Source organism: Cnephaeus nilssonii, assembly GCF_951640355.1.
Source record: "Cnephaeus nilssonii genome assembly, chromosome: 13".
Taxonomy (NCBI): domain Eukaryota; kingdom Metazoa; phylum Chordata; class Mammalia; order Chiroptera; family Vespertilionidae; genus Cnephaeus; species Cnephaeus nilssonii.
The window spans coordinates 43,890,709-43,918,364 of NC_137084.1; the positions used below are offsets into that span (position 1 = coordinate 43,890,709).

The 27,656-nt window shown below is 45.0% G+C and overlaps 1 protein-coding gene across 1 annotated transcript in view; it reads right to left on the reverse strand.

Moving 5' to 3' along the window:
• Positions 1–457: 457 nt before the first annotated feature.
• Positions 458–27,656, reverse strand: part of C2CD3 (C2 domain containing 3 centriole elongation regulator) — a 122,499-nt gene continuing 95,300 nt past the window's right edge. The window contains exons 30-33 of the mRNA XM_079788716.1: positions 24,998–25,215; positions 20,494–21,397; positions 16,845–16,956; positions 458–1,266 (exon numbers count right to left, since the gene is read on the reverse strand). Of these exons, the coding sequence (XP_079644842.1) occupies positions 1,126–1,266; positions 16,845–16,956; positions 20,494–21,397; positions 24,998–25,215 (1,375 nt within the window). The 3' untranslated portion in view covers positions 458–1,125. The remainder of the gene's footprint in view (positions 1,267–16,844; positions 16,957–20,493; positions 21,398–24,997; positions 25,216–27,656) is intronic.

Consider the following 27,656-nt stretch of genomic DNA (forward strand, 5'->3'; position numbering starts at 1 on the left):
GTTTTTTTCGGATTAAGTTAAATGACCTGTGCTTCGGGGTAGAAAGCAGGGCCCTCCACGTTAGCTCCCTTTTAGCCTGTCGCAGCCACTCTGCACATCTTTGCCCTTATCTTCCCCACAGGCCTTGTCTACAGTAGCTGCTCAGTTTGAGGTCTGACAGTCTAAGCCAGAGCCACGCATCCCGGAGAGGTGGGGAATTCTGAGACGACTTGTTGCAGGAGACTCCCTTTACTTTGCTAATAGATTTGAGGCACCAGCAAAGAAGTAATGGGTGTCACCCTAATCTGGACCAACCCGATCTTTGGGGAGCTCAGAAGTCTCATGGTGACTCTGGCCCCTGGTCTCAGATGAGTTTCTAAGGGACTGTATGATGGTCAAGCTTTTTTTCTGCCTGTTAGAACACAAATGAATTCCTAACACTACTGTCCAGTGGCCAACCCAGGAAATACTTGTGCACAGAATACAAATACCAATATGATTTTATTCAAACATAGGCAGGAACAATGACCTTCAGAGCTGGGTAAAAACAATAAGTTAAAAGCATGGTTAGAATTTCAGACAATCAGATAAAATGTTTGAAGGAGGTGGTTTCCCCCTCCTCTCCTACTAATTAATTCAACACAGCATAAAAATAATTTAGATCTATAAAATATCCTTATTCTCAAGCAAATGAACTGAAGGTGATGTAGCATTTCCTCATTTATGCACAATGCATACAATCTACACCTTCCCCCAAAACCTTTAAGGCAGAAATGGCCCATCATAGGCAGAGAGTGAGCTCATGCCAGCAGTACGCTGTCAAGGACATTGGGAGGAGTTTCTCAGCCAAAAGATGCCTGCTTGGGTCCCTTCAAAAGACAAGTGGGCCAGTTGGGTGCTGGAATCCATTTTGTTCCTAGTCTTTGCCTCAGTGTATCAGGAAGAAGCTGAAGTCCTTGCAGGTGGACAAGGGGCCGGTTTGGGACGCTCTCACTGTCTATGCTGTCTGGCTCTCGGGGTGCCCATGAACTAGCCTAGTGGTTTCAGGACTCTGACAGCCCAGAGAGAAGAGACCTGGCACTCCTGCAAGCTGGACGAGGCTGAGGGCGGTGGGCAGGGGCTCCTTCCTTCAGTCTCTCAGCTGCATTAGTCTTTCTGGGAGTACTGGGAAGAAAATATCCGTGCAATTCTGCGAGTTTCTTCTTCAGGCAGGTTGGGAGGCAGCGAGTTAGGTCTTGGACGACAAGGCCTTCGGGACGGGGCGCTTCCAGTGCCTTCACTCTTGTCCTGGAGAGGAAATCAGCTAGGTTAGCACTGAGGATGTGGCACCACCAAGAGATGGCTTTGGTTCCCCTCATCTTTTGGTCCTTTGGCTAACAGTGATGCAAAGCACTTTACATACCTGATCTTGTATAATTCTTACCTCAACCCCATGGGTGGGTACATCATTCCCATGTTATGGATGAGGAAACTACAGTTCAAGTGAAATAAACTCAAGGTCCCACAGCTCAGAGTAGCAGAGCTAAGATGTGGAACCAGCTCAGGCTCTTTCTAGGCCTCAGGAGGGGCAGTCCCCTCAAGGATGTGTTTGAAGCCTCATCTGTTCTGTGTCTGTATGAGTCTAGACGAGACATTTGTCCTCTGAGTTATGTCTGTCCCACGTGTGACACCAGGAATATATCCAACTTCTGGGAAGAAGATGGTGAATAATATACTCTGTTGGCCCTTTGAGTTCCTCAAGCTGCCAGGTGACATGAAGCACATACTCATGGTCCTACTGTCAAACATCTGACTCGAGCAGACAGGTTATCACTAATTCCACCTTCAAGGTGCTTGCATTTGGGTTAGTCCACTGTGGTCCTCGACTCCTCTAAGACTCACTCATTTGCTCAACCTTTTTTTCTTGGTGCTTAGCCTGTGCCAGTTTCCTGCCCTGAGGAGCTCACAGCTCTATAAGCAAGCTACCCCTGGCAGCTGGCCGAGAGCATGGCCCTGGGGAAGAGGGGAGGCCTCGCAGGAGAGGAGAAAGTGCTGAAAGGAGATGGGGGTCGCCACCACAGGCAAACGTGGCTGATTTCACAGCATGCAGCCTGCCCCCTGGATGGACCTCTCTTCCCGCCCTCCAACTCCAGGAGCTGTGATCTTCACAAGCTGAAGAACACTACGAACACACTGCACACACCTCAGGCCCTGAGGAGCTTGAGGCTACCTCCCCGCTCCCTCAAACTCTGCTGCTGATGGGAAACTGAGGCCCAGCTATAGCTGCTTCTGGGACCAGTAACATTTAGTGATCCTTTCCTTTATTTCCTTAACCTATTTATGCAGCCTACTGTGAGAGGGAGACAGAACTGGACAGACTTCTTGACCTCAGTTAAGCAGGGGAGACAGAAACATCTACTGAAAGAATTAGAATAGCAGCCAGCATATAAGGAGAGTGGAAATCAGGCATCCCCACTCTACTGCCTGGGCATCAGTTTCCCACCCATGGAAAAGGGGGAGATGGGCAACCTCAAGGGTTCTTGCCAATCTGGAATTTAAAATGCCAATGGAGTGCACACAACTTGAGAAAGCTCTCAGGTATGACAGGATTTCTTGGGAACCAAGAGCAAAGTGGTGCTAGGGGCTGAACAGAGACTAGAAGATATGGCTCCATCTTCCAGGCAGGCTAGGCTAAAAGGAGAGAAAGGAGACCAACCCTTTGTTAGTGTATGCATTTCTTCTTTCCAAAATATGGAGGCACCTGCATCCCATAATGCCTCAGACCAGGGAGGTCAGTTGCCCAGCCACTGCCTGGTACCTTCCCCTTCCAGACTGAGTGCTCCTAAGGATGAACTGAATCTATGCTTGTGATTCCAACTGGCCCAGATCCCATAAGAGCCTGGTGGCTGTTAGATCACTGAATGGGCGGGACCAAGCCACCGTGACCAGAGTCTTAAATTGAGTGGGGAGGAGACTGTCTCTTGTAGCAAATATCTCATTCATTCATTCATTCATTCATTCAGGAACCCATGGTTGTTACGGCCTCCTATGTACCAAGTCTTTAGAGTCAAATCCTTACAGCAGCATTTTAAGCCTCAGCATACTTTTCTCTACTCCCAAGATCCAAGACTGTTATTTCCTGAACTATTTAGAATTTAGGAGTGACACTAAGTACCATTCCAGTCACCTATTGTACCGCAGATGGATCTTCTGGGTCACCAGCTTAATTTATATTTCTTTTTTATTTTGTTTTTGATTTTCTTTCTTTATTGATTAAGGTATTACATATGTGTCCTTACCTCCCCCTTCCTCCCCCTCCCCCATCTCCCCGCTCATGCCCTCACCTCACTAGTGTTTATGTCCATTGGTTATGTTTAAATGCATGCATACAAGTCCTTTGGTTGATCTCTCCCCCTTTCCCTCACCCTCCCCTGCCTTCCCTCTGAGGTTTGACAGTCTGATTGATGCTTCTCTGTCTCTGGATCTTGTTCAGCAGTTTATGTTGTTCATTATATTCCACATATGAGTGAGATCATGTGATATTTATCTTTCTCAGACTTACTTCGCTTAGCATAATGCTCTCCAGCTCCATCCATGCTGTTGAAAATGGTAGGAGTTCCTTCCTTTTTACAGCAGCATAGTATTCCATTGTGTAGATGTACCACAGTATTTTAATCCACTCATCTGCTGATGGGCACTTAGGCTGATTCCAAATCTTAGCTATTGTAAATTGTGCTGCTATGAACATAGGGGTGCATATATCCTTTTTGATTGGTGTTTCTAGTGTCTTGGGATATATTCCTAGAAGTGGGATCACTGGGTCAAAAAAATATGAAACGCTTCACGAATTTGCGTGTCATCCTTGCGCAGGGGCCATGCTAATCTTCTCTGTAACGTTCCAATTTTAGTATATGTGCTGCCGAAGCGAGCATAATTTCCATTTCTTTCTCTGCTACAGTTAAAGAGGACCAGGGAGATATCGGTCCTCTCTCAAATTCTAAAACCAGGCCTCTGTGTCCTGACGGAGGGGAAGCATTCTCTGTTTTTAAGAGGCTCTGATAGGCCTTGCTCTCCATGATTGGGATGGCCAAGTACCTCAGTTCATGAAATGACCATCAAAAGAACGTTGTTGGTGATTCATCAAACCTTTCAGGAGCCTAAATTCTGTTGAACCTAACGAATTCTCTTTTTAAAAATGTTTTCATTGATTTTTAGAGAGATAGGAAGGGGGAGGATAAGAGAGATAGAAACACTGATGATAGAGAAACATCATTGATCGGCTGCCTCCTGCACGCCCCCTACTTGGGATTGAGCCTGAAACCTGGGCATGTGCCTTGACCGGGAATCGAACCATTGATCTTTTGGTTCCTGGGTCGAAGCTTAACCACTGGGCCACGCCGGCTGGGCCAACATGATCAATTCTGCTTCATCTTTTTAAATAGATTTTATTGATTTCAGAGAGGAAGGGAGAAGGAGAGATGGAAACATCAATGATGAGAGAGAATCATTGATCGGCTGCCTTCTGCACACCCCCTACTGGGGATTGAGCCTGCAACCTGGGCATGTGCTCTGACCAGGAATGGAACCGTGAACTCCTGGTTCATAGGTTGATGCTCAACCACTGAGCTATGCTGGCCAGGCCAACCTAATCAATTCTTAAGGATAATAGGTAGCCCTGGTTCCTGTCCTCATGGGGCTGCTCAGAGAGAGGGGAGACAGATACCGACCTACCCAACAATCACAGAGATGAGGCGTAGAACTTGGGAGCACGGAGAAAGGAGCAACTATTAACAGCTGGAAAGGTCAGGACTCTTCACACAGGTGGGATCTGAGATGAGCAGGGTTTCAGCAGAGCTGGGGGAGGACATGAGGTCATCCCACTGGAGGGAACAGCAGGAGCACAGGCCTGCACTTGCTGCCTGGGCCAACTGCCCTGGAGCTGAATCTAGTGTGGCTGGTTCAGCCAACCTGCCAGCACCCACGCCCAGACCCAGCGACTTAGGGGGCCTTATCTGTATGGCCCAGGCCCAGGGCCTAGGGCTTGGCTGTGTGTACAGGGTGAGGCAAAGGTGTGGAAAGACAGAGAACACACCCTCAGCAGCATTTGGTTTTTGTTGACTTCAACAGGGTTTAAAAAACATCTTGACTAGTAATAAAAGTTTTTTCTTCATCAGGATTGCTACACTAAAATACACAACCTGGAGGAGCTGGGCAGAGGTGAAACTAGCCTTTTTGGCAGAAGCAATTTGTCACCGTAGCCTGGGATTTGCAGGAACCTCAGCTTTCCTGGGGAAGCAGGAGGAACCCATATAGAAGCAGGATCCTCCGACTAAGGGGCTGTAGGGACCCTGGAGTCTAGACAGTGGGTGTCATATATGGGGTGACATTCCTGGAAAGATACTTTAAAGAGGGACTTGAAAAATCATGAAGGTGGAATCTGAAGAAGGAAGATGAGAGAGGCTGTTCCAGCTGGAAGCTCAACTTGAGCAAAAGTGTGAAGAAGGAATTTCTTTGCTGGGAAAACAGTGGGGATGGGCCTGATTGAACTGTACATAGAGAGGATGGAAAACGAATCCAGAGAGAGGGACTGATGCTTGACGAGGGAACTTCCTAAATGTCTGGGGAGAAACTGACCATATTCCTCTGTGGGATCTGGGGGTGGAGGTCTGACTACTGTCCTGGGTTGAAGGACAGAACTGTTTTTCCAATGGTCTGGGTAAGCATGGTAGCAGGCCAGGGACTCTCCAACAGTCCCCATTAAACCCACCCAGCTTTCCCATTAAATTCTCCAACTTTCAAATATGGGAACCTCCATTTTCTCAGCACCTGGACACCCAGGCCATGAAGAAGAACAGGCCTTAATGCCTATTATTTGAGACAGATGTATCTCAAAGGAGACTTTAATGCCAAAGGTAGAACTCCACTGGGGTGAAAATAAAGTGTCATGGAAGGAGTGGGGTACGGTGGTGGAAGGAAAATTTGGGGCTCCCTGAGCACCTCAAATCAAGAGGCTAACTCTGGCTGGGAGCTGGTTCTAGTTCTGGCTCTAGTGCTTCTTAGACAAGTGATTTTGGGCAAGTCACTTTCTCTTTGGGCCTTGGTTTCCCCATCTGAAACGGATCAGGAGGAGCAGATAATGCCAGAGGAGGTTCTGTAACCCAGGGGCTTATCCCAGCTGTGGTTCTCTCTTTGGCCACATCCCTGTGATGCACCTTCTCCAAGGCACTGTGATTTGGGTTCCCTCCACTCCAGTCCCCAGATGGGTCCCCCTGAAAAGGCCACAACATGTTCCCAGGAGGGTGGTAGGTGCAGGTGCCCCCATTACCCCTGGGACTTTCTCACAGGGGAGACAGTGGGGTGGAGCGGGAGGAACACTGGTCTGTGGCCAAGCTCAACTGCCCCACTTGCTAGAGCCAAGACACTTTCTCTCTCTGTCAGTAACGTCATTGCCAAATGGAGCTAAGAACTTCTGTTTGGCCTTCTTACCTCAGGTCTACTGTGAAACTGAGAAATAAAATTCAGATGTGACCAAGGCTCTTGCCTGGTACAGCATCTTGCAAAACACAGGTGCTAAGCTGGAGCTGACACCAGCTGCAGAGAGTAAAATGAAGCCTTGCTGTTCTCTGACCTCACCCTAGCAGAGAAGAACTGGGGTACAGCACCTCCCCAAGGCATGCTAGGCCAGGCCGGCCAGGCTCTCCCACTTCACTGAGCCCTGCCTAGTTAGCCTCTGGGCCTGGCATTAGGACTGAACTTTTGTTCTTTTCCCAGAGCTGCTCCCTAAGTGACAAACACTGACTCAGGAGCTGGAAGCAAAACTTTCCAGAGCTGAAAACTGTTAATAGCCTCCTGGTTTTGGCTGGCTAGGTGGGCTTGCCAACAGATCACTGGTTCAGACAAGTGAGGGCTCAGTATAGTTGCCTGCCTTGCTCAACTTTCACCCCCTTGGCTGGCTGCCTGCTCCCGGGGTGGGGGTGGGGCTCACAGAGTCCTCTCTGAAGGCTGGGACTAAGACTCGATGCTAAAGAGAGCAGTAAACCTAGCAGCTGTGGCTAAGAGCAGGGGGAAGTGGGGACAGACCACAGGCCTAGCCCTGAGAGGCCAATCTTAACCTGACCCACCCAGCCCAGCTGTAGCACAGCTGGGGCTCATGCTCTGAGCTCACACTTCATGCCTGCATTAGAGCTCTAATCATGTGGGTCTTACTACCTACATGCTCCCTTTGAGGAGCCTTCCCTGACAACAGTCTATTCCACAGGGCTTAGGATCACTCCCTCACCTTAGGCCTGTCTCCCCATCTACCCAATGAAGAGGACTGACTAGATCCAGACTCCTAACCCATTCCCTGTCAGTGAGAGGGCCCAAAAGTCCAGATTTCCGAGAGGGAAGGATTAAAGTGACACCTCTAGAACTACCAGCTCCTCCCGGTTTCTGGCCTCAGAGAAGCTTAGGCAACTTGGGCCTAGAACATACCCAGCAGACCTGTGGGTCCTTTCCCTTGAGGAGCCTGTCAAATTGCATTCTGGGCCAGGGTGGGCATCAGCCAATTCTAGCTATTTCCCCGGATTTCTGTGCATCCTTGGCCAGGGAGCTCATCTCCTTCCCAAAGCTCTGTGTGGCCCTTATCAGAAACCCTTTAATCTTTAGGTCTCCTCTTGGGGCTCTGCAGAGGACTAGAGTCTTGGTGGCTCACAAGAATGGGCCTCCAGCTCCAAGAGGAACAGTTCAGCCATTCGGCCTGGAGCACAGGCTGAGGACAGAAGACAACAAGCTCAGGAAGTTTCCCTGCTGATCTGATCTGGTGATTTTGTGGTGGTTGGGTTTCTTTGTCAGGAGTGTATATTTTTTATTTTAATTTTATTTTATTGATTTCAGAGAGGAAGGGAGAGGGAGAGAGAGATAGAAACATCAATGATGAGAGAGAATCATTGATTGGCTGCCTCCTGCACATTCCCCCACTGGGGATCGAGCCTGCAACCTGGGCATGTACCCTGACTGGGAATGAAACCGTGACCTCCTGGTTCATAGGTTGATGTTCAATTATGGAGCCACAGCAGCCGGGCTTTTATTTTATTTTTAAATGTTTTTAATTGATTTCAGAGAGAGGAAGGGGGAGGGAGAGATAGAAACATCAATGATGACAGAGAATCATTGATTGGCTGCCTCTTGCATACCCCTCACAGGGGGTCGAGCCCACAATCCAGGCACATGCCCTGACCAGAAATGCTCAACCACTAAGCAACACTGGCCGGGCGATTGTATATCAGATGTCTCTAGGTTTGGGGAAGGGAAATCAAGGCACAGAAAAATTCCTTGGGTTCCTGGGGGGAAAAAAGCAGCTTTAATGCCTTTAAGATTCACAGGCAGGCAGGCCATGGACTGCTGTGGCTAGGGCTCTATCACTCTTAGGTGGGGCAGTGTGTTGTTCTGGGCCACTAACTCTGGGTCTGAATTGAGCACACAGTGAATGCTACAGCCCTGAGCAATGCTTTCCATATTTCTCAGCTCCCCATTCCCAGTGCTAAGCTTCTGATCATGTTTCTATCCCTTAGTATTTCTTTCCTACCAGTCCACCCAAGATGTAACAGCCTAAGAGAGAAGACATTTCAGTAAAAATGATAAAAATTACAACAGTTAACATTTGCATAGTTCTTACTATGTTGCGTGCCAAGAACCGTTCAAAGACTTTATCTTATCCAGTTAATCCTAAACAAACCCTAGGAGGCAGGTACTATTGTGCCCATTTTTTAGATAAAAGAAATGAAGCATAGAAAAGTTAGGTAACTTGTCCCAGTTTACACAGCTGGAAAGTGGGAAAGCTGAGCTTTAAACCTAGGCAGTCTGGATTCAGGGCCATGCTCCTAACCACTATGCAAACTGCCTGATTGGAGAGAAGAGGAAGTACAGCCACAAATTGAGACCAGAGAAACCTTGCCCTAGACCCCAGAAAGCCAGCAGCAGAGCCTGGGCAAGGCATCAGGTCTGCTCTCAGCTTCCCAGCTGGCCTGGAACACCCTGATTACTAGTAATGTCTGAAACACTGTGGTCTGGCTGAGTGGAGGTGAGAACACTAGGGTGGGAGGGGATGGGCAACCTGCCTGGCCTTGTCTCCGACTTCCTGACTCCTACACTCACTCTTCTGGAACAGCGTTTGGTTAATCTTTGCCTGTGGTTAATCTAGAGGCTCATTCATGATGTGGCAGAGCCTGGCCGTCAGGAAGGAAGGCACGGAACAAGACAGGGCAATCTCATGGTAAGGAACTGTTAAGTAGGCAGCCAGAGAGGCCAAGGCTCAGATGACAGGTTGCTTCTTGCCCTTGCTTCTTATCCCTATCTTAACTTGATTGTTTCGGTCCAGGCCTATCTCTCCTCATCTCTGGCCTTCTCTCTAGCTAGACTATATTATTTGTACCTCCCAGCTGCCAAATTCTGCGATTCTCTGACAGATTTCTTTTCTTCCAATCCACAGCCTACAAAGCCTTTCCTTCACCTTTGTTGAATTCTACTCAAGCACCCCATGTGTTGCTGTCTTCCTTTCCCTATTCTCATTTTCTTTGCTTTGTTTTATTTAAGTGTTAATGTCATTTGAGGAAGTGCATGCTTTGGAGGCCAGTGCCCTCAAAGAACTGTGCACTCCCTGAAGGCAGGGTCTGTAGCACCAGATCCAGCTCTTTAAATATTACAGGTGTTTTGTAGGAACTGGTGGACTTAGACATAAAACTGGTTCCCTTGTGGAACTGTGAGCTCCCAAAGGAAAGGGCCATAGCTCCTGTCTTCTCCTGCATCTGGTTTGGGACTGTTTTCGTTCATTTGCCAAAAGGTGTATATTTCAAGTTTGAGGCTCAAACTACCTTCCTACTCTCTGGCTCTGGCCTTCCTGTGCTCAGGCCCAGCTCTGGCTCTCCTAATCACCAAGTGAAGCTATTGAAGGGTTCTCAGCAGAGAAGTCACATGATTTATTCAATGACTTATTTAACACTGAAGGGGCAAGGGCAGAGGTGGAGAGGCAAGTTAGGAGGCTCCTACAATAATCTAGGCAAGAGATAATGATGGGTTAGGCCAGGATGGTAATGGAGGGGGTGATAAAAAGTGGTTGGATTTGGATGTATTTTAAAGGCAGAGCTGCCATAATTTCCTGGTGGATTGGCAGAGGCATCAGGAAGGATTCTAAAAGTTTGGCCTGAACAACTAAATTAGAAGGATAGATTATCTGTGAACTGAGATGGGGAAGACTGAGGAATAGGTCTGAGGAATAAAATCTGGTTGAGTTTTGGATATAGAGATACCAGTTAGATATCCAAGTGGAGGCAGTTGGACATATGAGCCTAGAATTACAGGAGAGATCTGAGCTAAGTAATCATAAGGAGTCTTCATCATATAGAGGAAATTTAAAGTCCTGAGATCAAATGGGGTCACCTACAAAGTAAGTGTAAATAGAGAAGTCTAACCACTATGCTCTGGGTCACCCTTCTATTAACAAGTAGGGGAAATGAGGGAGAACCAGTACAGGCCAAGCAGAAGCAGCCAATGAGAGAGGAGGAGAACCAAGAGAGACTGAAGCCTTAGAAACAAGTGAAGAAAGTGTTTAAAGGAGAGAGATCAACTATGTCTCTTGCTGCTGAGAGGTTAAATAAACTGGGCACTCAGACTGGATAACTGACTTAGGAATATGGAGGTTTTTATTTTATTTTATTTTGGCAGCCTTGAAGAGGCCCTCCCACTCTAGTGGTAAAGTGGGGGTAAAAGTTTGATTACAGTGAGAGATCACATTGGCTGCAGTATGGAGAGTGAATAGTGCTGGGAAAGCGTGGATATGAGTGATTGGTCAGAAATAGTCATGGGCGAGATGACTGGGACTAGATAAAGAATTGATGAGAAGTGGATTCAAAAGATATTCAGGAGTTGGCATTAACAGGCCTTGGTAAGAGATTGGCTGAGAACCCGGGGGATAGAGTCGGAAGAGGGGAAGATAACACCTATGCTCTGATTGAGTTTACCGAGGTAAGTGCAGGCGGTAGAGGGGGTATGCAAAGGAACATGACAGGCTCATGTTTTGGATATAGTGAATTGTTTGTAACACATCAAAGAAAAGACATCTAGGATACAGTTGGATCCATGTGTATCTGCAGCATGGGAGAGAAGTCTAGACTGAAGATAGGGATTTGAGAGTCATCAAACTGTAAATAACAACGGAAAGAATTGAAGTGGTTGAGATTTTCCTAAATAAATTCCCACAAGAGCAGACAACGTAAGTCTGGGGAAAACAACACGCAAATTACTTTTCTTTTATACTCTTTCCTCCCCTTTTAGGGAAGTTGATAGAACTAGTTTGCTCACAGTGGCTAAGCAAACAGAGCCAGAAGTAACTTGAAATAAAACCAGGAAGCTGTCCCCTGAAGAGTTACTTCATCACTGGAGGGAAGAGAAAGCTGAGGCAGCTGAACTTGGCAGATTCACAAGCAATGTGAAACCTGCTAAACCTGCCATCCTTCTCTCTCCTTCTTTTTATTTATTTTTTAAATATATTTTTATTTATTTCAGAGAGGAAGGGAGAGAGATAGAAACATAAATGATGAGAAAGAATCACTGATTGGCTGCCTCCTGCATGACCCCTACTGGGGATCGAGCCCATAACCCGGCATGTGCCCTGACCTGGAATCAAACCATGATATCCTTGTTCATAGGTTGATGCTCAACCACTGAGCCACGCCAGCAGGGCTCCTTCCTTTCCTTCTTGAAGAGGCAACAATTATAAGACGAAACTGTCATGAGGAAGGCGAGCCAACCGGTGTGGCACGTGGTATTCTACAGGACAACCACCCTGTGAGGCCTGATAACCCCATCTGGCAGGTAAGAAAACAGACTCAGGAAGACCAGAAGACTTGAGTAATGTCACAAAAAGACCTGTACCCACTATACATGGAATAGGGAGGGGAAAAAGCCTGCTCCACAAATTCTTGAAGTAGAGACAGTCTGGAGCAGCGGTCGCCAACCTTTTGGCCTCATGGACCACTAGTGGGTCTGAAACCCTCCAGGCCACCGGTTGTCGACGGCTGGTCTGGAGGGTTTCAATGTGTAGTGAAGGATTAGGCCCTCCCTTAGATCTTATGGTGAAGCCAGAGCAATTGAGCCAGCACTTACAAGCTCTCTTTTTGAGGATGGATCACTTGCCCTGGCCCTGAAGCAGGTCAGCTACAACACAGCCAGCCCAAGACACTGGCTGAGAAGAGCCCAGCAGCCTCTCAAATCCTCTTCTGCCTTCAGGCCACGGCTGGCCTTAAGAGGAGGCAGAATAGATGGAATCCTCAAATGGGGGTACAGGATAGGGCTCCTGTCCTCCCCTCTTTCTCTCTCACTTTGAGCTGTTGATTGTGCCTATTTTTTCTCCCTCTCCTGCATCTTCCCCTTCTCCCTTTCTCTATTGGATCATTGCATTAGCATACAGAAAGTTCTAGCTGGTCCCATATTTAAAACACAAAACCAAAACACCTCCCCTTGAACTCACTGCTACTCCAGTCCGTATGCTGTTTCTCTGCTCCATGTGCACAGCCAAATTTATGGGAGGAGTTGGTGTCTCCATTTTGCCAACCTTCAAGCATTTTTAAACTTTTAATTAATATGATTTTGTGATTTCATCATGTAATACATCAAAAAATCTATGTAACACATGTAAATTATGAACATAATAAAAATTAACATCTGTAAATCCACAAAAAGAAACCTAAGAATTAAAACATTATTAATAATGTTGAATAGACCTATGTGCTCCCCCTTCCTTGCCTTACCCCCTCTCCACAACTATGAACATTGTAGTCAAACTGTTGAAAACCAAAGAGAAAAATCTTAGCAGCCAGAGATGAAGGTCACATCACATTTAACAATAACAATGATGGTTGCTTCTCATTGGAAACTGGAAATCAGTAGTGTAGACAGTTCTAAATTCTAAAAGAAACAAACAAAATTCAAGTTGTTCTACATCCAGTGGGAAAAAAAAGCCTTTGAAAAATGAAGGCAAAATAAAGATATTTTCAGACAACTGAAACTGAGAACATCAGTTACCAGCAGATCTGCACTACATGAAATTCTAAAGGAATTTCCCTTACAATGTATGAATTCCCTTCATACTGAAGGGAAAGGCCCTAGACGGATATTAGGATGTGAAGAATGAAAGAAACACAAGAAATAAGTATGGGGTAAATATAAAATACTGTTTTATGTCTTAAAATTTTCAGAGTAAGTCCACTTTTAAGTCCTTCAGAGACCCCAAGCTGAGATGATTATGGTGCCCTTGCCCAAATATAATTCACAATTAAGTCTAAAATAAATCATACACATAAAGAAGGTAATAAGTTCTGATTGATCCCATGGTGACTATTTCAATGTTTTTTTAAAAAAATATGTAATTCTTAAAATTCCTCCCCTCCCCCCAATCCCTTAATTTTTGGTGCCTCTACTTGTTGTGCCTTAAACACATACTTGATCCCTAGGTTAGTTAACATTGGCTGGCATCTAGCCAAGAGCATGACTCAGAAAATGCAGTTACAAATGCATCAAGTAGTGAGAGAGGCCATGATCAGTGAGGATGACCAACCTCCTGAGGTTTCCTGGATTGTGGGACTTTCAGTGCTGAAAATGGGAGTTTTGGGTGTGAACTGTGATGACTGGTTATCCTAACTAGGACCCCGAAATGAGGTCTTGAGGAGAGAGCTGACCCGGAGATCAGCAGACAAATAATGTTTTGTGGGCAAGAAAGAAAAGAGACTGGAGCACTAGCTGGTTTGAGCATTGGCATGCGGACTGAAGGGTTGCGGATTCGATTCTGATTGGTTGCAGGCTCGATCCCTGGCCCCAGTAGGGGTGCATGCAGGAGGCAACCAGTCAAGTGTCTTTCTCACATCGATGTTTCTCTCTCTCTCTCTCCTTCCCTTCCATTCTCTCTGAAAAATCAATGGCATAAATATCCTTGGGTGACAATTAACAATAGCAACAACAAAAAACTAGACTTGTTCTTTAACTGAAGTGAAAATTCTTTCTCCATCTCCCATATTTTTATCATATGTTTAATAGATCAAAGACAGTATGTCCCTTTGGGAGTTGGCACATTATGAAGGCGAAAACACAAGGGCAGGAACATAAGTTCTGCTTGGCAGGTGAGGCATAACAGCTCGAAGTGGCTCACAGACCTCCCTTCCTAAGGGGCATGACTCACACTTCACCCACTTGGCTGATAGGGGGAGAGGGAAAGGAAACGAACAGTGTTTGTTTCTTTCCTCCAGGGTAATTCTCGTTATCGGGTAAGAACTTTATTAGCCTGGTGTTACTTATAAGGAACCTGAAACTTGGAAACTTAGCTACTGCGTAGCAGATTAAGTATTTCATTCCCTGGATGTTTTGCTCACAAGCTTGTGCTTGTTGCTTGGACGTAGTAAATGCTGATGGGTATGTATGGGACATGCAAGAAGATGCAGAGAGGAAAGAGAAGAGCTGGTGACCACAAACCGACTAGGAACAAAGGCCATAACAACGCAGAGTTCCTGGGTGGGGACTGTTCCTCCGAGAGAGGATGTACAAATTTGATAAAAACTGAGATGTGTGGGAACTTAGGTTGATCTATGTGCCAAATCAATGAGATGTCCTGAAAATGGTGCTGGGGAAGGTGAGGGAGAGAGAGAGAGAAGGAAAACCAGTAAAAGGACCAGACATCTAAAGGTTTCTCTTTAGGACTATACCCTCAGGCTCTTAGGATACTTCTGCACTGACCCCATCTGTCATCAAAGTAGGCTCTGGAAAAGCATAAAAAAATGTTTAAATGTTAATTGCAAAATGAAGTCTACTTAAAAGAAGGCAAATTGACTAGAAAAATATACCATAAGACAAGTGTCACAATTTTAAAGTGGTGTAATGAAAAGCATAGAATTTGGAGTCATACATTTAGAGTGACTTACTAGTTGGGAGACTCTGAGTAAGTGACTGAATCTTTATGCGACTCTATAAAATAGAAATAATAATACCTTGTAGGTTGGCATGGGAAGCTCCGAGCCTCAGTTTTCTCATTAAAAAAAAAAATATATATTTTATTGATTTTTTACAGAGAGGAAGGGAGAGGGATAGAGAGTTAGAAACATCGATGAGAGAGAAACATCGATCAGCTGCCTCCTGCACCCCCCACACTGGGGATGTGCCCACAGCCAAGGTACATGCCCTTGACTGGAATCAAACCCGGGACCCTTCAGTCCGAAGGCTTATCCATTGAGCCAAACGGGCCAGGGCTAAAATGGGAATAATAACAGTACCCACCCTCATTGGATCATTGTTAGAGTTTATATATGTAAAATACTTAGAATAATGTTTAGTGCATAGTAAGCATTAAATAGGGGTTAGTTATTATAATAAACAAGCTAATATATTTTGCCCATAGTGCATGTATTATTCTCTGAAATTATCTTGTTTTGTTTTTTAAGTTCATGAGGCAGGTGCTTTGTGCCTAGTGTACCCCATGATTGAGAATAGTGCCCGGCACGCAGTTGTACTTCATGGCACCTTTCTCCATAACATCACTGCAATTACTCTTTCAAGGTCACCAATGACCATCACGCTGACAAATCTGAAAGACAACCCATTCTCCACTCAGCACCTTGGATGAATCCTTTATAATTGAATTACCTCTTACTCTTCTGCTTAACACACTTAGATGGATAGCCTTGCCTTTAGAATAAAATCAGAAGTCCTTTCCATGATTTACATGTCCTTTATGATCTGGCCCTTCGACCTCATTATGTCAATCTCCCCGTTCCAGTGCCACCAGCTCTGAGTCAGTTCCTAGATCATGCCGAGCTCTTTCAGCCTGAGGGCCTTTGCATTTGTTGTGTTCTCTGCCTGGTATACGCTCTCCAAGTTGCTTTCATAGCTCCTCCTCCGTGTAGTACAGTTAGTAAGGAACACAGATTTTGAAATCAAACTGACTGGTTTCCAGTTCAGGCTCTACCACTTACTACCTGTGTGAGGCAAGTTACTTAACCTCTGAGTACCTCAATTTCCTCACCTTAAAGTAGGGAAAAAAAATTATGTCCCTCCTTACGTTGCTGAAGTATGTCAGTTAATATAAAGTGCTTGGAACTGTGCCTGGTACCAGGCAGGCACCACATTGATCATCTTTCAGCTGAAATACGGACTCCTCAGAGACCCTGTTTTTAATCAGAGCACCCAGTACTCATCACAATCTGTAAATATTTTATTTTTTGTTTACTCTTTGTGCTCCATGAAGACTGGGGATTTGTCTTATTTACTATTGTATGCTCAGCACCCAGAACAATGCTTGATAATAAGTATATACTGAATGATTAGAAAAGTAGTTATTTTTCTTGCCACCCTCAAGGAAGGGCAGGTGCTGTGCCAAGGTGGAAAAGACAAGAGCTGGGATTTGTACCAGTGTTCCAACCACCTAACTCAGCTGAGTGGTGAACAGTTATGCGGTGTTCCATAAACAAATAGGTACGCCACTGGTATTCTCTTCACCCAGGCCTCACTCATTGTCGGGTCTCCCAAGGTTGCACCTCCCGTAGGAAGCTCCCTCTGCAGACACCCACCATGGCTTAGCTGGAGCTCCCAGCGCACCAGGTATGCATTTCTTAGCCGAGTCCTGCTTTTATGCTTCTGCACCGTTTCTTCTACATCATCTTAGCTGATGATGTCCTGCCCTTAACACTTTTGCTCTTCACTTTTCCTGAGCTCCTTGCCCAATGCTGGGCCCACAGAATATGCTCAGTAGAAGCTTGGAGAGTGACCCGCGCCAACTGCCTTTTCAGGAAGGCGGCCCAGGGTAGCTCTGCATTGTGTACACTTTCATGGACGAGACGATGACTCTACAGGAGAGAAAGTTCTCTTACCTGATCTGTTGTGGCTGGTGGTGGCAAAGCTGTAGAGAATGAGAGCATCCGCAGGGAGGCCTCCAACTGCTGGGGAGGCAAAAAAAAATTGGGCACCACAATGGGCTCTGGGCTATCATGGTAGTTAAGGGACACATACACCTAGAAATCCTCCCACCTGCCACACCAGCAAAGTCACTGGTCTCAATTATCCTTTCATCCCCCCTACCCCCACCCCCAAACCTATTCCTGCCCATGAATCCTCTGCTCATGGTTCCCTCTGCCTGGAAGGCCCTCCCCACTCCCAACAAATCAGTCTGTGCTTCCTTTATGAGCCAGTTTAAACCCCACCTCCTCCGGGAAGCTTTCTCCTGACCTTAGCCCCAGTGATTCCTCCTTCCAGAGCAGAGTTTGCAAAACAGGATAATGCTTGATGATTTAGTGTGATATGAATCTCAATGTGTTTTTCTCAAAATCCCCCCAAACTTCTCCAAGGCAAAGATGGCATAGTTTCCATCAGTGACCTCACTACTTCCCTAGAGTGCCACATGAGGCTGGTAGGTAGCAAGCGTTAATGATACTTGTTGAGGGCCTGCTGGCCAAAACCGAGCTGTTAGAAGTTAGTCGGACAAGTTGGCTCCAAGGGGCAGTGTCTTATAGACTGGAGGAAGATGCCTAGTAAAAAAGGAGGGTCCCCCTGGTTCTTTTCTGCTTATACACAGAAATGAGGGTTCTGACTAAGTGGGCACAGCTGGTCCGCCCAGTCTGGATGTAAGCCCTTGAAGGCAGATACTGGATCTTGTACTTCTCCTTTGTATGCCCTGCAGATATCCAGCACTGTGACGAGACTATTTGTTCAAAGCACTTATTCAGTTGGGAGGGGAGGGATGGGGCCATTTTGAAGTTTAATTTTTTGTTTCAGCTCAATAAGCTAAGTATGGTTCTGATTCAAATTGGATTATCATCGTTTTCCCATGCTGGACTTTCAACTCCAAGAGGGCATAGATGATCTCTTTCATAGCCACATTCCTATCACCTGGCATAGTACCTGGAACACAGTAAGTTCAATAAATATCCACCAAATGAATGAAATGCAGCATTTCCTGCTTTGGTTCAAGTCCCTGACTCTTCTTCAGAGGCCCTGGTGAGGCAGGGCTTATGCTGTTGCTGCTCTGACTGCTGGGGACTCTGCTGGACAGTCAGCTGATGCTGTGGGGGAGGAACGGCTTTGCTGTGAGGTCTCAGGAGTGTGTCTGAAACACTGAAGTTCCCCTCTTCTCCCATCACCTCCTGCCTAAGGGTCCTGCTCCAACAGTAACTTCCGTCAGTTATTAGATGATTAACTTCAGGAAAGTTCACTTTTATGCCTGTTTCTTCACCAGTAAAATGTATATACTAATAGTACCTTTTGTTTTGAGAATTAAGAGTTTATACATGCAAAGTGCTGAGAACGGCGCCTGACACATAGCAAGCATTCAATGCCGGCTATTCTTGTCTCCCTGGTTAATGGGAAAAAGTTGCTTTTTCTCACTGTCCTTACCACTGGTTCCCTCACCCACTGAAAACTGCTTTGCATTCTCCATTTTGCACTGTCCTCCTTAATGCTAAAGCCAGTGAACACAGGTCAGTCTATAATCTACTGGGCCTGTCAAGTGTCAGTGTTGACCACTAATTCCTGAAACTCTGCTCTCACACCGCCTCTCTCCTGCTGCTCCACCTCTGACCAGCTCTTCTCTGTGGGTATCTGTCCTGTCCACCCTTCACATCAGGACTCTGTCTTGTGTGGTTCTCCCTGCTGCCCTAATCGATTCCCACAACCTACCTTTATAGCTGATCTCGTCCTGAATTCCAGGCCTAAATGTCTTATAGGCACAGGTCCAAAAGGGAAATCTGCTCTTTCCCAGAAACTGTTTATCTCTATGTGCAGTTCCCTATCCAATAAATGACACCACTACCTAGTAACTTGTGATAGAAATATCTAAGTCATAGATATTTATCACACTTGATGTTTTCCTCTTTGTCATCCTTTGTCCTTCCTATCTAACTAATCCTCTCAAATCTATCCTTTTCAACATCATTGATGTTTCTATCTCTCACTCCCTTCCTCTCTCTGAAATAAAAAGAAAAAACATATTAAAACAAATAAAGCAGTCTATGCTTTTGGTCAAACTTTCTTCTGGTCTCCTCTGATCTAATCCTCTCTTTACAGGGAACTGGGTGACTTTCCTAATATGTAAATCTGACCATATCATACTCTTGCTTGCCAGTTAACATTTACTGAACACTATTTATGTACCAGGCACTGTACTAGGTAGTTTACATCATTATTTTAATTTTTACCACCATCCCAGGAAAAGGTCTAGTATCTCCATTTTAAAGATAAGGAAACTCAAGTTTAAATTGCTTGCAGGATAGTCTATGCAACTTAGCCAGGCATACAAGGCCCTTGAAGATCCAGCTCTACCTCACCTCTCACCAAGTGTTTACACGTGGGCTCTAGCCACAGTGAACTGCTGCTGCCCAGAAGCCAGGCTCTTTCACCTGGCTATGCCCCTGCACATACAATCCCTTTCTCATCTCTGTCTACAGAATGCCCATTCATCTTTGAGGTCCAGCTCTCATGTCTCTTACTGGGATACCTTCAAGCAGTTATGGCAGCTTCCTCCTCGTTCCCCAGCATATAGTCCATGTATCATCACAGCACTTACAACACTAACTGTCATGGTCTGTTTACTGTTATTGTCATTACGTCATAATGGGAATTTCTTGAGGTAAAGTCTGATTAAAATCTGTTCTCAGTACACAGCACAGGGCCAGGCAATACTCGTTTTTTTGAAAGAATAGTTGAGGGAAGGTCTGAATTAGGACCTGTGACTGCTCCTCCACTGACCATAAACTCTGAGCACTGTAAGGCAGCAGCGTCAGAAGCCACAATGAAGGAGTCCAGGGAAGAACTCCACTAGAGAGGTGGCTGTCGGTACTCAGCCTCCAGTCATTAAAGCCAACTGGTTAGGCTGCACATGTGAGGGGTGTTGATGGTCCTAAGTGGTTTCCTTTCTCCATAATGTGTCAACTGCGTTTCAAAGGAGAAAGAAGGTGACCCCTCTCCCCATCAACACTGCCATTTCAACTATGCCTACTTCCCCTCCTCTTGGCTCCATCACTTGCCTTTAAAAAAGTATTAGGCAAATCACTACAACTCTGAGCCTCAGTTTCCTTACATGCAAAATAGAAATGATAATACCTACCTTAAAGACTTGAGATGATTGAGTAAAAAATGTATGTCAAATGCCTGGCACAAAGTAAATGCTCAGTCAGTGGTAGTACTCTTCTATCCTGTCTGCACCCTCCACTTCTATTTCAACTGAGATTAAAGGGTCTCATTCCTAGAGCCAGCTGTAAAATACCCAATACAATAATCAGGCCAGGATAGGCTAATGAATGTGCTCCCGAAACCTAAAGCCAGTTAAAAGCCTGTGCTTCAGAGGGCTGGTGTTAATGGGAGAATTGGAGCACCTTGTCAGTGCAGTGAGTCTTCTGAAGGGTCTTCCCAGGCCCCGCAGTGAATCCCATGAAGGTGGCGGCCACTGCTCATGCCCAGTAGGCTGGCCTAAGCACCAGCATCCAAAATGCCTACATTTGGCTACTTATGGGAAACATCAAAGGATACAGGAGATTCTTTGTGGAAACCTCTGATCCAGATGCCGCCTGCTTCTGCCTGATGTCAGGGCAGTTGATGGGTAGCCCCTTATGATTTTCCCTTTTGTTCTGGGAGGCTAGGTGTAGAGGGAATTTATCCAAGCTATCAGCAGAATCACTTAGCTCACTGGAGGCAGCTTCATCCTTAGCCAGGGCCTTTGGCTTAGGCTCCTGGTCCTGATCTACCCTTGGTGAGCAAGTGTTCTTTAGGGCTCTTGAGAGTGTCACACCTGGGATGAGCTGAGGGTCTGCTGAGGCAGGCTCTCCAACCCAGGTCTTAGGGCTCTTACTCTCACAAGGAACAAGACTTTGTCTAGCAGAACCCTGCCTAGGCAGGTGGGAGTTGACAGCTCTTTCTGGACTGGACAGAAAGCTACTTCTGACCCTGAGCTCCTCTCTAAGGCAGGGCTCGGGAGAAGGACAAGAGGGGCCTACCCTCTGCACCTCATCAGGATGAAGGCTAATGATCTCACTTGAGTCTGACACAAAACTGGACCAAGGGCTAGTTTTGTCTGTTATGGTGGTGATCTCATTGAGTGTCTTGGGCTCAATGATGTCTTCTTCATAGTCTTCATCACTGTAGGCTGGGCCTGCCTCAGTGTCCTCATTGCTCTGCATCCTTGTAATGGGTATTGTGTGTCCAAGGGACTCATGGAGCATTTCTCTTCCACTCGAAGACTCTTCTGGAGTATGGGGAGGAGGGGAGTCTGCACCCTCATCTGGAGCTCTTGCCAAGGGAAGGTCTGGAATTGTGCTTTTTTCTTGCATGGTTCCTGTGTTCTGAGCATCTGGGAGAGTGGTAACTTCTCTGCTTCTACTCCTGGCTTGGTGAGAACTCAAAGATGCTTGAGAATTCCTGGTGATAGTCTGCAGATCTGAACAGCAATAGATATCATTCTTACTACAAGGTAGGGTCACAGACCACTCAACTTCCCCACATTAGCCTCTAGCTTCAGAATTATTCTTAAAAAAAAAAAAAAAAAAGAAAAGAACAAAAGGAAAAATAAGTATTCTTGCAATCAGACTTCGAACAAATCTTAAAGATAGTTAATCCACCCAAGAGTAAGTGAAACTATATTCAAGGCAGTATAATTTCTAGCACTTTATTCTAATATCAGAAGACCAAAATCTAATCTATTTATGGTTGTGGTTACATCTGTAGAAACGCTTTCAGAGACTATCTGCTCCTGCTCAGGAATTCTTGGGAGCTGAGAGTCCATGTTCATGCTTCCTTTTACTTCAGTAATTACCTATATTAAAAACCAAAATGAGAATCCACTTATTTACCTATTTGATGACAACTATTTGAACTATCTATTTTACTTGGAAAATGAAAGCAAGGAAATATCTATCACCCAAATGATAAGGTAGGGGAGGTGTACAGAGAAAATGGAGGCAGCATGGTGTGTTGGAAAGAGCAGAGGCTTTGGAGCTGGTTAGTCTTCAGTTCAAATCTCTACCAACTTTGTGGTCAACAGCAAACTCTTTTCTCTGAGTCTGTTTATCTTTAAAATATGATTAACGCCACCCTTTTCACAAGGTTTTGATATAAAGAATAGATGAGATAAATGGGCACACACTGTGTGGCACATACATAGATACTTAATAAATGGAAGCTACTAGTCACCTCAAATTATTTTCAAGATGAAATGGTAGGAAATTAATAAACAGGTGTAGTAAATGTCATATGTTTACATGATCATTTGAGAGGAGAAAGAAGATGGGAGGCAAATTTGACTCCCAAGAATAGGTATCACATCTCCCTCACACTAATGGAGTACGCAGCCGGCAGAAGATCCTGGCTAGGCTTAATACATTGACAATTTTCAGTTCTCAAAGGGGAGTGAGTAGGTGTATGAAAATGGAACATCCCTGCTACAAATAGGAACAGGAACCAGGAAGCACCTTTAATTGCTCCTAGCTCTTTGGCCTGAACTACCCTTCTGTCTTAGAGCAGTCTTTCTGCTTTTTAAAAACCAGCCCATCCTTTAAGGCCCCACTCTACTGCATCTCCTCCAGGAAGCCCTCCCAGATGCACCAGCTAGAAGGGATAGCTACATGAAAGCATAAGAACATGCTATTGTGTAATTGTCTGTCTACATATTTCTCCTATCAGATTGTGAGCTTGTCAAAGGCAGAGACCATATCTATCTGATTCATGTTGCAACTTCAGAGCCCAGCAAAGGACCTGGCACATAGATGTGGCAAAAATGAAACAACCATTCAGTAACTCCCTCTCAAGCTTCACTCATACCTACTTGTCTAATTACTTCATTAAAAGTGTATTGAGACCATCCAGAACTGAAATATCATTGCTGTTATGTACACATAAACAATTGTTGGACATAGAAATCGGGACTCAAAAGAACTGTTGGCCCAGAAAGAAACTCGCTATAGACTGATTTATTTGCCTCTCAGCATAACCATTATTGCTTGTCTCATTTTCAGTTCCTATAAGTGTATTCCTAGGATCACATGAGCTCACTCATCTAGGGGAAATAATGAACAACATAGACTGAAGAACAAGAACAGCATTGATCAGACTGTCAGACTTCAGAGGGAAGGTAGGGGAGGGTGGAGACAAGGGAGATAGATCAACTAAAGGACTTGTGTGCTTGCATATGAGCCTAACCAGTGATCACGGACAATAGGGGGATGGGGGCATGAGCGTGGGGGCGGTTTGGGATGGGAATGGGGGGGGGGGTTGATGACAAATATGTGATACCTTAATCAATAAAGTAATAATAAAAAAAGTGTATTGAGATACGATGAAGGCAGAATCTGGCTTCCCTGATCCAATCACCTCTTTCAAAACTCATCCTTTCCTTGTGAATATTAGTTCTTATCCTGTCATCCCCTTGCTTAAAACTCGCCATTTTCTTCCAGGAGAAAGATTAAACACTCAAGCTTGCCTTCAAGGCCCTCCATCTTCAATCCTCCAGTTCTTTTCTCTCTCCTCTTTTAATATAGCCCTTTAAAGGGATTCCCTATTTGCTCTCACCTCTACCCCCAATGAGCCTTCCTCTCTTTTTCTCTTAGCTGTCTTTTTTGGGGGCAGTTTCTTTGATTGACTATAGCATGTACACTAATGAAAGCAGAGACAATGCCTGTCTTGTCTACCACTGTACCTTCTTGGAACTAGTAAAACAATAGTGCCTGGCATGGTTAGTGCTCAATAAATAGCTGACAGAATATTATTTCCAAGCAAGAGGAAATCAAATACACAGTACACCTCTGGGGTCCTGGCTACCAACAGGTTAGATATCTAGAAAAACAAAGTAGGAATAAGATTTCTGGTGGGGTTTTTTCCCCTTTAAAGAAGGAAAATGAAACATCCATCCGTGTGTACAATTTACATATTTTCCTTGAGCAAAAATGACACCAAGTGAGTTGAATTCAGGTGCTGATCTAAATGATTTCTCAATAATCCTCACAGCATGCCTGTTTCTAGGGCTTAACCCTGGATTCTGATTCAGTAGGACCCAGCAATCTGTATTTCAAAATAAACACCACAGGTGATTCTTATCTTAGGCAAGTTTGGAAATACTTTTTCTGGAGTGATCTTTCTCTGGGCTGCACAGTGGAATTACCTGGGGAATTATGAAAAATACTGATGCTGGGTCTCACTCTCAGAGATACTGATGCAACTGACATATGGTGCAATCTGGGTATCTGGATTTTTAAAAAAATATATATTTTCATTGATTTCAGAGAGGAAGGGAGAGGAAGAGAGAGAGAGAAACATCAATGATGAGAATTACTGATCGGCTGCCTCCTGCACACCCCCTACTGCGGAGTGAGCCCACAACCCAGGCATGTGCCCTGAACAGGAATCGAACCATTATCTCCTGGTTCGTAGGTCGACTCTCAATCACTGAGCCATGCTGGCAGGCTGGGCATCTGGATTTTTAAAAGCTCCCTTGGTAACTCCAATATGCAGCCGAAGTGAGAACTACCACTTGAAGGGATTTTCAAAGGGTAGATTACTAACATCCAAAAGCATCTGGGGTGCTTGCTAAAAATGCGGACTTCTGGGCTCTTTTTATATATAGAATTAGAATTTTAAATATGTATGTAGTTGATTTTTTCTGAAAACAGAGTGGCACAAGTTCAAGAACTGCTACTGAAGAACTCATCTAATCCAACCGCCCCCCCCCCCCGGTTTTTTTTTGGTTGGGGAAACCTTAAGAAGGGAAAGGGTATGCTCAGAGTCAAATAGTAAGTCCATGCTAGAAACCCACCAAGGACCCCACCCAGGTCTCCTGCCTCTCAGTCCAATGCTCTTTCCATTGCACATGTTCTTGTGCCATGCTACTATGCCTCTCCTTTCAAAAGGAAGACGATAAATAAATAAGATGAAGAAAGCTGTTGGTCTCTGTTGGTCATAGGAGCTTGTCTGAGGATAGACATTCAACTGCTTTTTGAATAGCCACCCAGTGACCATGACTTCTCAACAAGAGGGGCCTGAGCCATACCCGTGATTAAGGAGCTGACTTGCAACACCAGGTTATTGGATTTCTCCAGGATGCACTGGCTCTCAGGATCTAGGCTGCTGGCTTCTGGCCCACAATGGTCCCCATGGCTCTGTTGGCACTGCAAGATAGTCTGAGTCTGAGGACTGAGGGGAAGTACAGGCTTGGTGAGCTTCTGGCTGAAGTACCTCTGAATTTGATCTAGCTCACTCAGATTCCTCCTGTAAAAAAAGAAGGAGAGAAGAGGACAAAAGGGTCTTTCACTGAAATTATAAGCATCTTTGATGTTCCCCTGACATTCTACTGCTTGAGTTAGGACCTTAATACCTCTCATTTGGTCTATTAATACTAGGGCTCTCTTTCTCTCCAATCTACCAACAACTCATCCTTCACTTCTCTGACTACAATCCCACTTTTGGGGACAACTTTCTCCCTCTTCTGTATGGCTCATGCAATTATTCTTCTGATGTACAGCAAAAATCCTAACTCCTGGTAGGAAACACTCTTGATCATCATTCCAGTCCTCATTCCCTCTAACTCTGAAAGAAAAAGGCCTTACTCTGGGATGACGCTGACCTTTGCTACCTCATAACCATTCCTGATCCTTCAAGGCCTAGCAAGCCTTCCCTGACCACCCTCTAAATTGGCTGAAGGGTCCTCTGTGCTCCACAGTTCTATACTCTTCAATTCCATTACTTGCTTGTTTCACATTGATTTCCTCTGAAGAAGTATAAGCTCTGTGCTGATTCTTTTATATCTACTACACTCAGCATACTGCTTGGCAAAAATAAATCAACATTAAATGGATATAAAAAAATTTTATATTTTAATAAGTGATGCTTGCCACACTTCTTACAGAAAGTCTGGCGGGTTTTAGAATGTTCACCACATTTGCGAGAGTGCTATCAGCATGGAAAAGCAGGCCTTTTTTATTCTTACCATTCTCCAGTGGTTGTTCGCCAACCACTATCACCTTCATTTGCACAGGATTTAATATTTTCTGCTTTCAAATACATTGCCTTGTTTAATTCTCAGCCAACCAGATGAGATCAGTAATTACTGTTTTACAAATGAGAAATGTGGGGATCGGAGAATTTAAGTGATTTGTCCAGGGTGAGTGGTATGCAGCTACTCAGAATGTGGGACTCCAAGACTTGTGCTTTTTCCATGATAATAGATGGGCCCTGTCCCAACAGGGATCATTCCTGTCTCAGAGCTCTGAATGCTGGAACCTGAGTTCAAGCTACTCCCCCAGCTCTGTCCTTATTCCTTTCAACTATTAAGGTGCTCACATTTCTCCCTTTCAAAGTCCATCACCCCAAATCATTGATCCACCTCTCCCTTAAAATCCTTCACTCTTGGCATCTCCACTGACTTGCTGTCTTAGGTTTTCCTTTAGTTTGCTCATTATGTGTTAGTTTAGTTTCCCTAACTAGGCCATGAGCATCTGGTAATAGAAGATAATATCTCAAACTTCTCCATTTCTCTAGTATACTCAATGTGCCTGATGCAACTGGCACAACATAGATACTAAATACCTGTGAAGTAAACCAAAAGTCTTTCTATCCTTTTGTTAGGAACAGTCTGCATGTCTCAGAGTCAAATCCAAGCTAAATGAGGGGACAAAGCTGATCCTTATTCTGTCACTAGAAGCCATGACTCTACTAAATCACAGTGGATTTACTTAGGTGTCTATATCTGGGTGTATGCCACATGGATAAATACCTGTAGCAGGAACATGCAAATAAATGTAAACACGGTGAAGCTTTAGAAAATATGCAAACCCAACTAGCCTTGTCAGAGGTTCTGGGTGCAGAACCTACTAATATCAAGCTACAAATTTCTCATCTGTGAAAAAAGTTTATTAATACTTGCTCTGTAGGCCTCATAGAATTGCTCAAAGAAAAAACTGTTTTAGGGCTTTGTGAACCCAAGGAAGTAATGCAAGATTATCTCTATTCCTCTCTGTTTGGTAGAGAGTCATCCTGGTAGCACTAGCATCACCTGAGAACTTGTAAGAAATGCAAATTCTCAGGCCTGATTGAGTCAGGAATTGTATGGATGGGTCCCAGCAATCTCTGTTTTAACAAGTCCTTTCATGCAATTCTGATACACACTACATTTTGAGAACCAAAGCTTTAGAACAGTGGGTTTTGGCCTGGCGATTTTGATCCCAAGAAGACATCTGGCAAAGTGTGGAGACATTTTCGGTTGTCACAACTGGGAGAGGGGTGCTACTGGTGTCTAGTGGACAGAGTCCAGGGATGCTGCTAAATATCATGGGATATGCCCCACAGCAAAATAACTGGCCCGAATGTCAACAGTGCTGAGATTGAGAGAAACTGCTCTAGGGTGAAAGAGAGTTTCTTTTTTTCTCTTCTCAGTGGGTTTTAAAATATGTTATGTGAATGACCTAGTAAATATAGTCACACTATGGATGGTTTTACTTAAATAGCCTGTCTCCAGCTGAGAATCTAAAATGAGAATCTGGGCTCTAGCTGGTTTGACTTAGTGGCTAGAGCATCGACTGGGGGACCAAAGGGTCCCGGGTTCAACTCTGGTCAAGGGCATGTACCTTGGTTACAGGCTCCTCCCTGGCCTGGGCCCTGGTTGAAGCTCGTGCAGGAGGCAACCAAATGATGTGTTTCTCTCAGATTGGTAT